Genomic DNA, 18010 nt, shown 5'->3' with positions numbered 1-18010 from the left:
TTTCGAAATACTTGAGAAGTAGAATAATACCAGTTTGTACAAACTGAGTAGGTAAGTATCCATTTTTATCCATGCATATTTGTATCAGCTGTTGAACACAAGCTTTTGACAATTATGGTAATTGAACTAAGTGCAATCAGAAATTAAGGTGATTTAAAAATTATATGGCAAGGACGTTCCCATTGTGGCTCAGTGGTAATGAACTTGAGTAGTACCCATGAGGATGCTGGTTTGATCCCTGGCTCTGCTCATTGGGTTAAGGATCTGATGTTGCTATGAACTGTGATGTAGGTTGCAGATGTGGCTTGGATCCCATGTTGCTGTGGCTGTGGTGTAGGCCAGCAGCTGCAGCTTCAATTCAAACCCTAGCCTGGGAACTTCCATATGCCACAAGTGTGGCCATAAAATGCAAAAAAAAAAATATAAATGAATAAGTCAAAATTATCTGTAAAATGCATGTAATAGTGGTCGAACTGTATTGCATATCTTGACCACTATTTAAAAAGTCCATAATTTATTCCAACTATATAATTAGTATATACTTTTTTGTTGTTGTTGTTTTTCTTTTTTTCTTTTTTTGCTTTTTAGGGCTGCACCCTCAGTGTATGGAAGTTCCCAGGCTAGAAGTCAAATCGGAGTTATAGATGCTGGCATATGCCACAGCAACACCAGATCCGAACTGTGTCTGCCACCTATACCACAGCTGACGGCAATGCTGGATCCTTAAACTACTGAGTGAGGCCAGGGATCAAACCCGCAACCTGATGGTTCCTAGTTGGATTCATTTCCACTGTACCACAACAGTGTAGTTAGTATATTTTTGAAGTTATCTTTATTTGGCAATTATTTGAGACTCTTTTTTTTTTTTTTTTTTTTTTTTTGCCATTTCTTGGGCCGCTCCCACGCCATGTGGAGGTTCCCAGGCTAGGGGTCCAGTCGGAGCTGCAGCTGCCTGCCTTCGCCAGAGCCACAGCAGTGTGGGATCTGAGCCACGTCTGCGACCTACACTACAGCTCATGGCAACGCCAGATCGTCAACCACTGACCAAGGCCAGGGATCAAACCTGCAACCCCAGTTTTGGTTCCTAGTTGGATTCGTTAACCACTGAGCCACGATGGGAACTCCTGTTTGAGACTCTTTATGGTTCATATTGTCAATAAATATTCCAGTCGGAATACATGGTGGAATGTAGCTTTATAGTTTTATAAAATACAGGAATAGAGCCTGGAATATAGTTTATACTGCGTTGTTTGTCTACTGAACTTTCACTGAAATCCCCATTCTTATTTATTGTTGCTTAATTCAGATATCTTGAATAAATGGTGTATTAATTTTTCCCCTTTAGATGTCAAGCATTAAAAGAAGCTTTTGCAAGAGTTCCTGCTGTGGCACACAGGGTTGGTGGGGTCTCTGGAGCACTGGGACGCAGGTTTTACACCTGGCCTGGTGTGTGGGTTAAGGGTCCAGTGTAGGTCGCAGCTGCATCTCAGATCTGAATTCTGGCCCAGAAACTTTATATGACACAGGGTGGCCAAAAAGGAGAAAAAAGCCATTGCATAAGATAGTGTTCCCCCCCTTTTTAATTCCTTTTTTAAAATTACTCAAATGAATATACGGAATTCTGTAGCAATATACAGAATGTGTGGAATTTTTACCAATGGCTGATACGCTAATAGCTCTTAGCTGTGAGTTACAGCAGACTTAATATTGCTGAAGTTGGTGTTAACACTAATTAACTTGTCCATGATGCGAAGATGATACATGGTAACAGGGAAGGATATGAGCTTCTGACATGGAACTGAATCAGAATCATGAGGTTGGAAGTGACGTCTGGTCTTTTGCCACAGTCGGTTGATCAGTATGTTATTTTCCCTTGTTCACTAAATGAACATCACTAGTTTACAGCTGACATTTATCAGTTTTTTTTTTTTTTTTCCCCTATATGCCCGGCTAAGTTCTTTTTTAAATTTTATTTTTATTTTTTATTTTTTTGCTTTTTAGGGCCACTCCTGTGGCCTGTGGAAGTTCCCAGTCTAGAGGTCGAATCAGAGCTGCAGCCTATTCCACAGCCTCAGCAACTCAGGATCCTAGCCATGTCTGCAACCTACACCACAGCTCATGGCAATGCCAGATCCTTAACTCACTGATTGAGGCCAGGGATCGAACGTGCCTCATGGATACTAGTTGGGTTTGTTACTGCTGAGCCACAGTGGGAACTCCCAGGCTAAGTGCTTTTTACTTGAACTGTTAGTTAATTATTGTGGACTGCTAGTCACCATATTAGAAAAATAATCAAGTATTTTGTGTGATGAGATCTGTTTTCAGTTTGACTTGTGGTGGTTTGCTAATGTATCAGGATATGTCTTTGTAAACTTTCTGTCTTATGCAAGGTGAATTCATTTTTTCTTGGTATGGTAGTAGAGGCATTCCTGTAAAAAGCAGTTGTTTGGCCTTTTTTGTGGTGCAGAATTACAGTATGTTAGAAGTACTTGAGTTGGGTTTTAAATATTTTAATTAAAAAAAGTGAGTTATAAGAGAGTTAATTGGTATATCCTCAGTGGTGGCATGACTCATGGAATTGAAATTTGTCCTGAATCCTGGAGAGGCAGCCAGACCTGTGGGTGTGGACTGCGCCTGAACTGTGGGTCAGAGCCAGGATGGGGTTGGTAGTAGTGGAAACACATTTAATCTTGGCTGTAATATCTTCCTTCCTTCCTTCCTTCCTTTCTCTTTCTTTCTTTCTTTCTTTCAAGGGCCACACCCTCGGCCTATGGAAGTTCCCAGGCTAAGGGTCAAGTTGGAGCTGCATCTGCTGGCCACAGCCACAGTTCACAGCAACACTGGATCCTTAACTCACTGAGTAGGGCCAGGGGTCGAACCTGTATCCTCATGGATGCTAGTTGGGTTTATTCCTGCGGAGCCACCACAGGAACTACTTGGCTATGATTTTTAAGGCTGCATTTTATTTTTTATTGATTCCTTAGCCTCAGTTCCTAAATATAAATATAATGTTGAAAGGTATGGACATTTTGTGTGTGTGTTAGTGGAAGGTAGTAGTGGGTGGGAGTGTAACTGTTAGGGAAAAGTAAAAACAGCATCTTGTGTTTTTTTCTAGAAGTGCCCCTCCCTAACTCATGCACTAATCAGTAGCTACTGGTAATTTTATTTCATTTTATTTTATTTATTTATTTTATTTTTTTATTTTTTTGTCTTTTTGCCTTTTCTAGGGCCGCTCCCGTGGCATATGGAGGTTCCCAGGCTAGGGATCCAATCGGAGCTGCAGACGCTGGTGGGATCCGAGCCATGTCTGGGACCTACACCGCAGCTCATGGCAACGCCAGATCCTTAACTCACTAAGCAAGGCCAGGGACCTAACCCGCAACCTCATGGTTCCTAGTTGGATTCGTCAACCATGAACCACAGTGGGAACTCCGCTACTGGTAATTTTAAAGTGTTAAGCAGAAAATTTGCTTAATTTATTTAACAATTGGATTTGGACAATAAAAATACTAAGACAAGTAAATAGAGAACACATTTCCTTCATGATTTCAAACAGTAAATATGAAATAACTACACATTTCATCCTTCCCGTGGATTCTCCATCTTTTTTTCCAAAGGTTATCACGTGTTCGAATGATCAGATGTCATTCTTTGCTTTGACCTAAAGATCCTAGATATTTGCTCCTCAGAACGACTCCTTAGCTTTAATGACATGCAACTCAAAAGCTGCCGTCTGACATGGATTGCATCAGTGCTGTTAGATTTGTAATGAGACTGGTCTGAAGATGTCATGGGAACAAAGAAATACTGGTTTTAGTTAATTATTATCAAAGGAGTTGTACAGACCTTTGAAAAGCACATGGAAGAAATTAATGAGCCATAATTCTGTTACTCGTATAGACAAATCGTTGGTGAAGTTTTCCAGTCTTTTCTATGTGCTGTAAAATTATAAGCTCAATTAAATTGAGTAATGGGTCAGGGAGGGTAGAGCCTTTGGAGATCATCACAGATCATGGTTAAGATTTTAGTAAATCATCATTATTTGTAGTAGCTTGTAGGGAACTGAGACCTCTGCTGACCTAGGTAATTAATTAGGCAGTGGTGTTAGTACTCATAGTATCCCCTGTAGTGATTAGAGTCATAGTTTTGTGGTTGGGCTGCTGTTGGGGAAGAGGTGGAGGTCAAAGGTTTGGACCCCTGGATTCCCTTCTCCTTGCTTGAACCAGAAGACCCTTTGGGTTTGTTCAGGATAGGCATTTATATAAATCAGCGATGGCCAAGTTATAGCACCTCTAAAGTAAAAATGTGTCCTAGCCCCTGCCATACATTAATCAATCTAAAAACTACCTAATCTCTCAGTAATTGAGAGTTCATACAGAATATATAATTCTGTATCTGCTGCCCCCCCACCCCACCCCGATTCCTGGGCCAGGGACCAAACCGCAGCCACAGCAGCAACACTGCTCCTTAGCCTATTGCACTGGGCCAGGGATCGAACCCACACCTCAGCATTGACCTGAGCTGCTGCAGAAACAATGCCAAATCTTTCACCCTCTTGCACTACAGCAGGAACTCCTATATGAAAGTTTTTTTTTATTAGGATTTCAGGGTAATGATAATGAATCATCTTGAAAACAGGAGAGTAGTTTAGTGTGGTATGGCTGTCCTAATCAGGGTGTTATTTATTTATTTATTTATTTATTTATTTATGTATTGACATGCCCGAGTGATGCAGAAGTTCCCAGGCCAGGGATTGAACCTGAGCCACAGTAGTGACAATGCTGAGTTCTTAACCACTAGGCCACCAGGGAACTCCCCAGCAGGGTACTTTCTATATTTTGCACATAATACCAGAAAAACAGGAGCTAGCAGGATTGGCAGTGGGTTCATTTGTGGAGTAAATAGCCCAAATAATCCAATACTTAGTTCCAGAAGTGGATTGACATTCTGTCAGTGATACAAAGGAACTTTAGAAGCTCTCTTTTGGGAGTTCCCTGGTGGTCTAGTGATTAGGACTCAGCGCTTTTACTGCTGCAGCCCTGGTTCAGTTCCTGGTCTGGGAATTGGAATCTCACATCAAGCTGCTGCTTGCTAAGGCCAAAAGAAAACAAAATAGAAGCTTTCTTTTAGGAAATTTGCTTTATGTTATTTGTATACATGCTGTTTTTTACATGACCCAATCACAATGGTTATTAAGTCTAGTAGAATTGTCTTTTTTTTTTTTTTTAATTATAATTTCCTGGAGGAGTTCCTGTCGTGGTGCAGCGGAAATGAATCTGACTAGGAACCATGAGGTTTCAGGTTAGGCCTTGGCCTCACTTAGTGGGTTAAGGATCCGGCGTTGCGGTGAGCTGTGGTGTAGGTCGCAGACGCGGCTCGGATCCCGAGTTGCTGTGGCTGTGGCCTAGGCTGGCGGCTACAGCTCGGATTGGACCCCTAGCCTAGGAACTTCCATGTGCCGTGGGTGCGGCCCTGAAAAGACAAAAAAGACAAAAAATTAATAAATAAAAAGAATTTCCTGGAATATATTGGATCCCTGGAAGAAGCTTGACCATTTGTTTCATTATAGAAATGCGCAGCTCCAGAGTTCCCGTCGTGGTGCAGTAGTTAACGAATCCGACTAGGAACCATGAGGTTGCGGGTTCGGTCCCTGCCCTTGCTCAGTGGGTTAACGATCCGGCGTTGCCGTGAGCTGTGGTGTAGGTTGCAGACGCGGCTCGGATCCTGCATTGCTGTGGCTCTGGCGTAGGCCGGTGGCTACAGCTCCGATTCAACCCCTAGCCTGGGAACCTCCATATGCTGCGGGAGCGGCCCAAGAAATAGCAACAACAACAAAAGACAAAAAGACAAAAAAAAAAGAAATGCGCAGCTCCAATACTAATTTATTCTTGTAACTTAATTTATAAATAAAAGTTATTACTTGTTAACTAGTATTTTTCTTTCCAGTTTCTCTTCAGCAACGGGTAGCAGAATTGGAAAAAATTAATGCAGAATTTTTACGTGCACAGCAGCAGCTTGAGCAAGAATTTAATCAAAAGAGAGCAAAATTTAAAGAGTTATATTTGGCTAAAGAGGGTAAGTTTATCAGTCTCCCCCTAACCTCCATGCTAAAACTGCCTTAAAATGTCAAGTTTCTTGGTAGTACATGTTAATTTTATCATTGACTAAATCTCGATTTTATTTCCACTTGCATTGTATAATAGAAGCCTATTTAGAGGCTAGGCTAGGGTTAAGAATGAAATTGAAAAACAGGTTGAAAAATGTACTATTCAGATTTTTCTTGATGATGATAATATTTAATATGAGAGGTTACATTATATTCAGAGGACTTTCTGTACTCTTGGCACTTGGGAGAGTGCCTTGGGCAAAATCAGGACTGTTGACATTTTTTTTTTTTTAAAGTTAAAGTACAGTTGGTTTATAATGTTGTGTTAATTTCTGATGTACAGCAAAGTAATTCAGTTATATATTTTTTCGTCTTCTTTTCCACTGTGGTTTATCCCAAGATATTGAACGTAGTTCCCCTGTGCTGTTCTGTGGAGCTTGGTTGTTTATCCGTCCTCTGTATAATAGTTTGCACCTCCTAATCCCAAACTCCCAGTCCTTCCTTCCCCCACCCTCCCTCCCCACTTGGCAACCACAGATCTGTTCTCTAGATCCGTGAGTCTGTTTCTGTTTTGTCTATGTGTTGATTTATGTTGTATTTTATTTTATTTTTACTTTCTGGCTGTCCTGCAGCATATGGAGTTCCCAGGCCAGGGATCAGATCAGAGCCACAGTTGTGACCTGTGTTGCAGCTGTAGCAACACCAGATCCTTTAACCCGCTTTGCTGGGCTGGGGCTTCAACCTGCATCCTGGCACTGCAGAGATGCTATAGATCCCGTTGTGCCACAGGGGGAGCTCTTTATGTTGTATTTTAGATTCCACATATAAATGATATTACATGGTATTTGTCTTTCTCTTTATGACTTACTTTGCTTAGTATGATAATCTCTAGCTCCATCCATGTTACTGCAAATGGACATTCTGATATTAAAACTGACATTTCATGTAACTTATCCAACAGATGTTAATTACCTGTAAATATGTTTAATACTCTGAGGTGGGCATTGTGCCTAGTTGCTGGATATATATAGAAGGACAAAGAGTCATGTGGTTCTTTAACTCATAGAACTTGAATTCTAGTGAAGAAAACAGATAATTAGGTAATTGTGGGTTGTTTTAAAAAAAAAGCAGAGTGTGTGGGGCAAATATATGAGAGGGTGTCATGAGGGAGACTACTCTGAAGGATGAGGAGAAGGGTTTGTATTTGAGTATCGACATAGGAGAATATAGACAGGGTTTTCACAGCCCTCTAGATCAGTGGGTGATTCTCAAAGTGTGATTATGGACTTGCAGCATCAGCATTACTGTCACCTGGGAAACTTGTTAGAAATACAGGTTTGTTTTTTTTTTTTTTTGCTTCTTCCATGGCACGTGGAAGTTTCTTGGGCAGGGATTGAACCCGTGACACAGCAGCAACCAGAGTCACAGCAGTGACAACAGCAGATCCTTAACCCACTAGGCTGGTAGGAAACTCCAGAAATGCAAAAATTTGGGTCCTAACCCAGATTTACTGAGCCAGACACTCTGGGATTAGGGTCTGGCAATTTTAAGAAGCTCTCCAGGTAATTCAGATTCATACTTAGATTTTGAGAGCCGCTGCCCTCTAGTCTAGATTAGCAGCTCTCAGTCTTTAAAGTGGATACAGATTACTTGGAGAGCTTGTTAGAACACATTATGTTGGGCGGGAGCCTGAGAATTTGCATTTCTAATAAGCTTGTGGGTAATTGCAATGCTGCCAGTCCAAGGGACCACAGTTTGAGAACTATTACTCTAGAGTGGTGATTCTCCAACTTTTAAATTTATATACTATGCAAAATGTTTATATACACAGTTCACAATTTTATTTGTTTATTTTTTTAATTTATTTGGCCACTCCACAGCATATGGAGTTCCCAGGCTAGGGATCAAATCTGACCCACAGTTGCCACCTAGACCACAGCTGCAGCAATGCCAGATCCTTAACCCACTGTGCTGGGCTGGGGGTCAAACTTGTGTCCCTGCACTCCCAAGACACTGCTGATCCTGTTGTGCCATGGCAGAAACTCCAGCCCGTCACACCTTGAAAAACTGCACCCATAGCATGTGAAAGTTCCTGGGCCAAGAATCAAACCTGTGTCACAGCAGTGACCCAAGCTGCTACACTGAAAACAGTGGATCCTTAATCTGCTCCACCATAAGAGAACTCCTAAACTTTTTAAATTTTAAATTTAAAAAGATTCAAAGGATGTAAATTCTAGTATATGATTAATACTGACAATTTAAATTAAAACTTTAATGCCTGTAAACATATCCAGTGGAATCAAGCATAGTGATTTAATATACATCACCATCCATTCAATAAAAAAATACATGAATGAACTCTTCAGCAGAAATTTTACATTTTTTTCCCTCAGGTTAATTTTTTTTTAAATATCTCCCTCAGAATTTTATTCTAAAAATTGTTTTTTTATTTGTTTTGCTATTTCAGGGCCACACCTGAGGCATATGGAAGTTCCCAGGCTAGGGGTCCATTCGGAGCTGTAGCTGCCGGCCTACACCACAGCCACAGCCACACCAGATCCAAGCCGTGTCTGCGACCTACACCACAGCTCACGGCAACACTGGATGCTTAACTCAGTGAGCGAGGCCAGGGATGGAACCGCATCCTCGTGGATCCTAGTCAGGTTCATTAACCACTGAGCCACCCGAAGGGAACTCCTAAAAAGTGTTTCTTTTAGAACACAGAACACAGATCTGATCAGAATTTTACCTCTAGGGTTTGTTAAAACAAAGATTGCTGGGTCCCACCCCCAGAGTTTCTGATTCACTTAGTCCATGGGATCCTGGAATCTGTATTTCTAGAAAGCTGCCAGGTACTAATGCTGATGTTGTTGGTTCAGGGACCATACTTTGAGAACCACTGGCCTAGAGTAATATTTTGTGCTTGAAAGCCATTGAAAAAATTGATAAGACTTCTCTGCAATAAAAATATGCATGCAAATTTTGTTTGTAGTGAATTAAAGTTTTTAAAATACACAATTTCATCATAAATATTGTACACATTTAAAAAATAATTATTAAGTTGTAAAGATTATTGGGAATGCAGTTCTTATGAGATAAATTGTTTCTCCCTCCGAATTAAGCCCTTAGCCTCTGGTGAATATTATTAATGTCTAGAAAAAGATAGGTTTTAGTTTTTTAAAAAATAGATTATGTTAAGCCCTTGATCTCCTAAATAAGTAGAAGGAAATAGTTTTTTTTTTAAATAATAATTGTTGTTTTATCTCTTAACTCTTTCCGAATTATATGTTAAATCACATAGTGCTCTAGCTTCAAAAACACTTTTATTCTATAGGCTAACAACTCAATTAGATCTTCTTTCACTTTTGTTGAAAATAGTGGCAATCTGTATGACCTGCCAAAAGATTTGTTACCCAATTCTTAGTCATCCACTTTTTTGTTACTGACTTTTATATGTTAAATTGTCCCTCTGGCTTCACATTACAGAGGAGTTTTTATACAGTAAGGCAGTGAACTCAGAATGGGTGAAAGCCTTTCATTTGTTAAGTGGGAGAAGAGTGTTAAAAGGGAGTGGGAGTTCCCGATGTGGCACAGTGGGTTAAAGGATTCAGCGGTCTGCAGCTGTGGCTTGGATTTGATCCCTGGCCTGGGAACTTCCATATGTTGCTGGTGCAGCCAAAAAAAAAAAAAAAAAAGAAAGAAAAGAAAAGGGAGGTGGGTAAACCGAATCTATGCTTAAACACCGTAATGAAAGTTGGGGTCTAGGATTTGATTCTTTTAAAATAGCATGTGCCAATGACTCTCTTGGAAAATCTGCACACCTGCTGCTTGAAGACCCTGAAGTGGTGTTATTCACATGACAGGTTGTAACCCGTTGATGGATAAGAAAATTGAGTGGGCTGTATCAAGTTTTTTAAAAAGAAATAAAATGGAAGAGTGTTCCCTCGGGGCTCAGCAGTTAAAGATATGGCTTTGTCATTGCTGTGGCACAGTTCAGTTCTTGGCCTGGGAACTTCTCATGGTGGGGCGCGCCAAAAAAGAGTAAAATAACAGTACAATATTCACTTGATAAGATTAAGTAAATATAGTTGAATATGAACGTACAGAATTGTGTGATAAAATATATTTTTTGCTGTGAACTGTAGTAAAAGCAGTTTGAAAGCCACTGTTTTATAGGATGGAAGATTCCTAGGCCTCATAGAACTCAGCTTTTGGCTTGGAAGGGTTTACTGACTGTAGCATGTGTGGGATGGGATTCTGTTTTCTCCTGGGTTGCCGGAGGGCTGTTCCCTGTTAATTTTGTTCCTTCATAGGCTGACTAGGAGATGGGAAGGCTGGTGTTCTCTCTAGGCATGGTGGCACTCTGTAAGACAATGTGGAGGTTGGGGTGAAAGAGCTAAATTTTTTATCTTCAAGAAAGCATAGTCTGCTGGAGTAGATAATTATACATTTTGCACAGTTATTCGAATGTATGATGAAAGTATCATGAGAAATAAGTTCTGTCCAGTTCTTAATATGTTCCTGTGAATGTGTTAACATCTCCCATTTAAAATTTCACCTTGAATTGAGGAGATACTACTTTAAACTCTGTACAGTGTATATTCTTGTCACAATGGGTGTAATACCTTTTTTTTTTTAAAGTTATGGAGTGCTTCATGAATTTGCGTGTCATCCTTGCACAGGGGCCGTGCTAAAATTCTCTGTATTATTCCATTTTTTGTGGTTGTTAGTATATGTGCTGCTATACTACAGAAAGCACGATTGTAATACCTTTTATGTGTGTGTGTGTGTGTGTGTGTGTGAGAGAGAGAGATCAGGGCAGTATTTCCTCTGATGACCAGCTCACTGCGATACTGGCTGGTGGCATCCTCTTTTCACTTCTCACACTCGTAATTCTGTCACCTGATCATCTTCTCGATAGTCTTTTCGTCTTTGCTTATATGATAAATTCAGGTTTATCTTATCCAAAATTTATTTGTTCATTTGCTTTCTGATTTCTCTATCCCCAAATAAAGCCATTAGGGTTTTCTTTGTCCATATCTTTGTTTTTTAAATTATAAAACCGACTTTTCTGTAAAATCCTGAAAAAATGAAAATGATTAAGAACCTCTCATTCTGAAATATCTTATTCATTGCAGCTTGTAATGTGGATTTGTTCAGAAACATACTTGTTATGTTGAAGTTGCCTTGAATACATCTAGACTCAGTAAATAATCTGTATGTGTACTAGGAAAGACACAGATCTGAAGTTCTCAGGGAAGCTAAGCTGGCCATTGAGAACAGATGAGGCAACTTTTTACATAATTTCAAGAGGAATAATGTGATCCTTTTGGAGAGCTTTTGGTGTCATTTCTAAAGAAATTGCGCAGTGTGTAAAAGGTAAAAGTTGATTTAATTTCTGGCTTGGCTTTTTGCCTATATCATAATAAGAAACAGATTCAAAGAAACAGCTTATATTACTACGTGAAGGATAAATATAGCCTTCTGTGAGTGTCACAGGTGATAACAGTAGAAAGTCATAATTTTGATGTGTTCAGCAGTCTTTGTTTTATCTTTCAGCAAAGCAGGTCAAAGTAACCCCAGAAGTCTAAACATCGGTATTTTTCCCAGAAGGACTAGCTTTTGCTCGGGTGTTGTGATAGCTGTGTTTTCATGTATTTGGAGAATAGCTGGACTGTAAGCGCAGACAGTAATGAGGAGTGCTAACAAAAGAGATCATTACCTGTTGACTCCTCCTGCTGTCTGTGTCTGTCATGCTTTTCCTAGCTAACTTCAACGGGGAAAGTTATACATATTTTTAAAAGTTTTGTTGCTTTTCTGTTGAACTTGAAAAAGATATTAAGCTTTTAACAAAAGTATTTGATTTAGCTTTCTCCTTTAACCAACTTCAGTACAACTTGGCACTGAGTCACTGTTAGTGTTTTGGAAATCCTCAGTCTTGGGCAATGAGTAAGAGCCTGTTCCACAAGGCAGCAAACAAAAGGCCACAGAGTTTTCGGTTTGAAGCATAGTAGAAATTGAGCTCATGTTAATCATCAGAAGACAGAGACCCTTTTTAGTGGTGCTCAAAAGGATTTTGTACATGGTCATAACTTAGGTAAGGCTCTGATGCTCACTAACCAGGGCCTCAATAGTTAAAAGCTGGATTTAAGAAGGTATTTGTGGGAGTTCCCGTTGTGGCTCAGCAGTTAATGAACCCCAATAGCATCCATGAGGACACTGGTTTGATCCCTGACCTCGATCATTGGGTTAAGGATCTGGCGTTGCTGTGAGCTGTGGTGTAGGTCTCAGACGAGGCTTGGATTCTGCATTGCTGTGGCTGTGATGTAGGCTGGTGGCTGCAACTCCGATTAGACCCCTAGTCTGGGAACTTCCACATGCTGTGGGTGAGGCCCTAAAAAGATGCACACACACACACACACACACACAAAAGACAAAAAAAGGAAGGTATTTGTGGTTCAGATGCCATAAGTTTGTGCTTAGATGTGGAAATAAAACTACAATATATTTAAAAAATTAAACACATTAGAAATCTTGGAAACACAGTAAATAAAGAGAAATAATGTAAATAGATAGTCGAAACTATAGACAAAGAGATTTTAGTAAATTAAAAAACCATATTGAGAAGTTCTCCTTCCCAGTGAGACAAAGAGAGAAATATCAATAAGCAGGTGACATGGAAGATGAATTGTCTCCAGCAAACATCTGAAAAGAATTCCAGGAGAAGGAATGGAGGCATTAGTAGAGAATATCTGAGGAGATAATAAAAGACTTTTCAGGTATTAAGAAACAGAAATGAGTTCCCATCGTGGCTCGGTGGTTAGCGAATCCGACTAGGAACCATGAGGTTGCAGGTTCCATCCCTGGCCTTGCTCAGTGGGTTAAGGATCCAGCATTGCCGTGAGCTGTGGTGTAGGTGGCAGATGAGGCTTGGATCCCAAGTTGCTGAGGCTCTGGCATAGGCCTGCGGCTATAGCTCCGATTGGACTCCTAGCCTGGGAACCTCCATATGCCGCTGGAGCTGCCCTGGGAAAAAGAAAAACACAAAAAAACAAAGAAACAGAAATGAGTCCTCAACGTAAACATGGAGTACCAAGTAGGATAAATAATAGTAAATAACTTCATAACCTATATTGGTAATATAAAAAGAATACATACATCTGCATATATGTATAACTGAATCACCTTTCTGTACACCTGACACAACATTGTAAATCAACTACATTTCAATTAAAAAATTTTTAAAAAGTAAATTCATACTCTGATGTGTCTTAAACTGTGGAATATTAAGAATGAAAAGAAAATATTGAAAGCTGCCAGAGGGAAGCAGCAGTTTTGCTGATAGGAGATACCACATAAGCAGAAGAGATGCCAGGAGACATCTCTTCAAAGTGCAGAGAAAAAGCAGTTGTCAACCTAAAATTTTATGTGTAGCTGAATTATTAATGAGTGAGAACAAAATAGATATTTCAGGCATTCAAAAACTGAGAGCATTTATCACTCACATAAATCACCAGAAGAACTAGTAAAGATAACATTCACAAGAAGAAAAGTAAACACAGAGGAATTATGTAGGGTGTAAGAAACACCACCAACCATGAAAACCAGGAAATCTTTTAAAAAGCACACCTTGGAGTTCCCATTGTGGCTCAGTGGGTTATAAACCTGACCAGTATCCATGAGGATACGAATTCATTCCCTGGCCTCACTCAGTGGCTTAAAGATCTAGTGTTGTAAGCTGTGGTGTAGGTCACAAATGCCGCTCAGATCCTGTGTGGCTGTGGCTGTGTTGTAGGCTGGCAGCTGCAGCTCCAGTGGGAGCTGAGAGCTTCCACATGCTGCGGGTGTGGCTCTAAAAAGACCCCCCCCCCCCCAAAAAAAATTGCATGTATCTCAAAGGAGGACTCAACATATTTAAAAAGTCAAGCTGATTACCTAATGCATTTTGAAAGATTTTAAACAATGTAAGTATTTTTTAGAAGTTTGGAAACTAAGAATACATTCCTATTACTCATGAGTTAAAGCGGAAATCATAAAGGAGATTGCAGAATGCTTAGAATACAATGAAGATACTTGTAGGATGCAGCTAAAACAATACTTTGAAAGTAAGCTGATGACTTTAAAAGCATTTATTAATATTAACATATTAAAAGACATAAGAAATTGAAACTAAATGACTTGTGTTCAACTCCAGAAGCTAGAAAAAGAGTCACCAAAAGGAAATAGGAGAAATAAAATAACAGTAGAAATTAATGAAATAGGAGTTCCTATTGTGGCGCGGCAGAAACAATCCGCCTTGTATCCATGAGGATATGGGTTCCATCCCGGGCCTCACTCAGTGGGTGGGGGACCCAGTGTTGCCTTGAGCCGTGTTGTAGGTCACAGATGTGGCTGGGATCTCACGTTGCTGTGGCTGTGGTGTAGGCCGGCAGCTAAGCTCTGATTGGACCTCTAGCCTGGGAACTTCCATATGCCACGAGTATGGGCCTAAAAAGCAAAAAAAAAAGGGGGGGGGGATGAAATAGAAATCATAAACTCTAACTTGGAAAGATACATGTGGGAGTTCCCATTGTGGTGCATTGGAAACAAATCTGACCACTAACCATGAGGTTGCGGGTTCGATCCCTGGCTTTGACCAGTGGGTTAAGGATCCGACACTGTCATGAGCCCTGGTGTAGGTCACAGATGTGGCTTGGATCCTGAGTTGGTGTGGCTGTGGTGCAGGCCGGCAGCTATAGCTCTGATTCGACCCTTATCCCAGGAATTTCCATATGCCTCTGATGCGGCCCTAAAAAAAAAAGAAGAAAGAAATATGTGTTTATAGCAGCAGTAGTTAAAAAATTTTAAATTTTGGAGTTCCCGTTGTGGTGCGGTGGTTAAAGAATCCGACTAGAACATAAGGTTGCAGGTTCGATCCCTGGCCTTGCTCAGTGGGTTAAGGATCCAGCGTTGCCGTGAGCCGTGGTGTAGGTTACAGACGCGGCTCAGATCCTGAGTTGCTGTAGCTCTAGTGTAGGCCGGTGGCTACGGCTCCGATTAGACCCCTGGGAATCTCCATATGCTTTGGGAGCGGCCCAAGAAAAGGCAAAAAAACAAAACAAAAAATTTAAATTTTTAAAAATTGAGATATAGTTGATTTATAGTGTTTCTGGTGTACAGCAGAGTGATCAGTTATACATATGTGTTTTTTCAAATTCTTTTCCATTATGGTTTATTACAGGATTTAAAATAAATTAAAACTTAAAAAGTTTTTTTAGGGCTGCACCTGTGTCATATGGAAGTTCCCAGGCTAGGAGTCAAGTCAGAATTGTAGCCAATGGCCTATACCACAGTCACAGCAACATCAGATCTGAGCCACATCTGCGACCTGCATTGCAGCTCTTGGCAACACCGGATCGTTAACCCACTGAGCAGGGGCCAGGGATCAAACCCACATCCTCATGGCTACTAGTAGGTTGATTACCGCTGAGTTACAATGGGAACTCCTCTGCAGGATTTGGATAGAGTTCCCTGTGCTGTACGGTAGGACCTTGTTTATTATCTATTTTGTGTATAATGTTTTGTATCTGCTAATCCCACACTCCTAATTACCCCTCCACCACCTCCTTTCTCCTTTGGTAACCATGAATTTGTTTTCTATATCTGCGACTCTGTTTCTATTTTGTAAACAAGTTTATCTGTATCATATTTTAGATCCTGCGCACATACACACCACATCTTCTTTATCCATTCACCTGCTGATGGACATGTAGCTTTCTTCTATGTCTTGGCTCTTGTAAATAGTGCTGCTGTGAACATTGGGGTACATGTATCTTTTTGAACTGGAGTTTTTTTCCCAGGAGTGGGATTGCTGGATGATATGGCAACTCTAATTTTAGTTTTATTTTTTAAATCTTTTAGATTTTGTTTTTTAAAGAATGAATTTTATTACATTTATAGTTGTACAACAATCCTCACAACCAAATTTTATAGCGTTTCCATCCCAAACCCTCAGTGCATCCCCCGCCCCCATCCTGTCTCATTTGGAAACCATAACTTTTTCAAATCTGAGTCAGTATCTGTTCTGCAAAGAAGTTCATTGTGTCCTTTTTTTGGATTCCACCTATCAGTGATAACATTTGATGTTGGTGTCTCATTGTCTGACTGAGTTCACTTAGCATGATCATTTCTAGGTCCATCCATGTTGCTAAAAATGCTGTCATTTCTTTCCTTTTAATGGCTGAGTAATATTTCGTTGTGAATATGTACCACATCTTCTTCTTTTTTTATACTTTGTTATTTTTTTATTACTCAAATGAATTTATCATATCTGTAGTTGTATAATGATCATCACAATCCAATTTCACAGGATTTCCATCCCACAGCCCAAGCACATCCCCCCACCCCCCAAACTGTCTCCTCCAGAGACCATAAGTTTTTCAATGTCTGTGAGTCAGCATCTGCTCTGCAAAGAAGTTCTTTGTGTTCTATTTTCAGATTCCACATGTCAGTGAAAGCATTTGATGTTGGTGTCTCATTGTATGGCTGACTTAACTTAGCGTGATAATTTCTAGGTCCATCCATGTGCTAAAAATGCCATTATTTTGTTCCTTTTAATGCCTGAGTAATATTCCATTGTGTATATGTACCACATCTTCTTGATCCACTCCTCTGTCGATGGACATTTAGGATGTTTCTATGTCTTGGCTGCTGCAAATAGTGCTGCAGTGAACACTGGAGTTACATGTGTCTTTTCGAGCCATGGCTTTCTCTGGAGAGATGCCCAGGAGTGGGATTGCTGGATCAAATGGGAGTTCTATTTTTAGTTTTCTGAGGAATCTCCATACTGCTTTCCACAGTGGTTGCACCAGTTTACATTCCCGCCAACAATGTAATAAGGTTCTTTTTTCTCCACACCATCTTCCAGCACTTATTGTTTGTAGACTTCTTGATGATGGCCATTCTGGCTGGTGTAAGGTGGCACCTCATAGTGGTTTTGATTTGCATTTCTCTAATAATGAGTGATGTTGAACATCTTTTCACGTGTTTTTTGGCCATCGGTATGTCTTCCTGGGAGAATTGTCTGTTGAGATCTTCTGTCCATTTTTTGATGGGGTCGTTTATTTTTTTTTGGTATGGAGCTGCAGAAGGTGTTTATAAATTTTGGAGATTAATCCCTTGTCAGTCGATTCATTTGCAAATATGTTCTCCCATTCTGTGGGTTGTCTTTTTGTTTTGTTTAGGGTTTCCTTTGCTGTGCAGAAACTTTTTAAGTTTAATTAAGACCCATTTGTTTACTTTTGTTTTTACTGTCATTACTCTAAGAGGTGGATCTGGGAAGATGTTGCTGTCTTTTATGTCAGAGAGTGTTTGGCCTATGTTTTCCCCTAAGAGTTTTATTCTAATTTTAGTTTTTAAGGAACCTCCCTACTGCTTTCCATAGTGGCTGCACCAGTTACATCCTCACTGTAGGTTGATTCCCTTTTCTCCACACATTCTCTAGAATTTGTTATTTATAGACGTTTTAGTGATAGTTACTCTGACTGGTGTGAGGTGATACCTCATTATAGTTTTGTTTTGCATTTCTCTAATAATTGGCGATGTTGAGTATCTTTTAATTTCCCTATTGGCCATGAATCTGTATGTCTTCTTTGGAGAAATGTCTATTTAGGTCTTCCATGGCAGCACTGTTCACAATAGCCAAGACATGGAAACAACCAAAGTGCCCATTAACAGATAGTTGGGGAGTTCCCATCGTGGCTCAGTGGTTAACAAATCTGACTAGGAACCATGAGGTTGCGGGTTTGATCCCTGGCCTTGCTCAGTGGGTTAAGGATCCAGCGTTGCCGTGAGCTGTGGTGTAGGTGGCAGACGAGGCTTGGATCCCAAGTTTCTGTGGTTCTGGTGTAGGCTGGCAGCTACAGC

The 18010-nt window shown here is 40.3% G+C and overlaps 1 protein-coding gene, 1 long non-coding RNA gene and 1 other non-coding gene across 26 annotated transcripts in view; 2 read left to right on the top strand and 1 right to left on the bottom strand.

Moving 5' to 3' along the window:
* The window catches only part of RABEP1 (rabaptin, RAB GTPase binding effector protein 1), a 265849-nt gene that overhangs the window by 181528 nt on the left and 66311 nt on the right, over positions 1-18010 (top strand). For 19 of the 24 annotated variants that reach the window (XR_014821741.1, XR_014821746.1, XR_014821743.1 and 16 more), the window contains one exon: positions 5947-6075. The exons of the other annotated variants lie outside the window; for them this stretch is intronic. Coding sequence is in view for 7 of the 19 variants with exons in the window: in XM_084985855.1 (XP_084841981.1) it covers positions 5947-6075 (129 nt within the window). In the remaining 12 variants the exon portion in view is untranslated. The remainder of the gene's footprint in view (positions 1-5946; positions 6076-18010) is intronic. 24 annotated transcript variants of the gene reach the window in all.
* LOC146398361 (uncharacterized) lies at positions 7284-9996 on the top strand. The gene is made up of 2 exons (XR_014821796.1): positions 7284-8002; positions 8605-9996. It is a non-coding gene; the product is annotated as an uncharacterized LOC146398361 (long non-coding RNA).
* LOC146398360 (U6 spliceosomal RNA) lies at positions 10744-10853 on the bottom strand. Its single transcript, XR_014822176.1, has one exon. It is a non-coding gene; the product is annotated as a U6 spliceosomal RNA (small nuclear RNA).

The sequence above is a fragment of the Sus scrofa genome, chromosome 12 (genome assembly GCF_054392235.1).
Source record: "Sus scrofa isolate SSC_HxYL_T2T_F1_AM1 chromosome 12, Sscrofa_HxYL_maternal_Yorkshire_Landrace_v2.0, whole genome shotgun sequence".
Taxonomy (NCBI): domain Eukaryota; kingdom Metazoa; phylum Chordata; class Mammalia; order Artiodactyla; family Suidae; genus Sus; species Sus scrofa.
The sequence above is the reverse complement of the archived record's forward strand: the minus strand, read 5'-3'. Positions and strand labels throughout refer to the sequence as shown.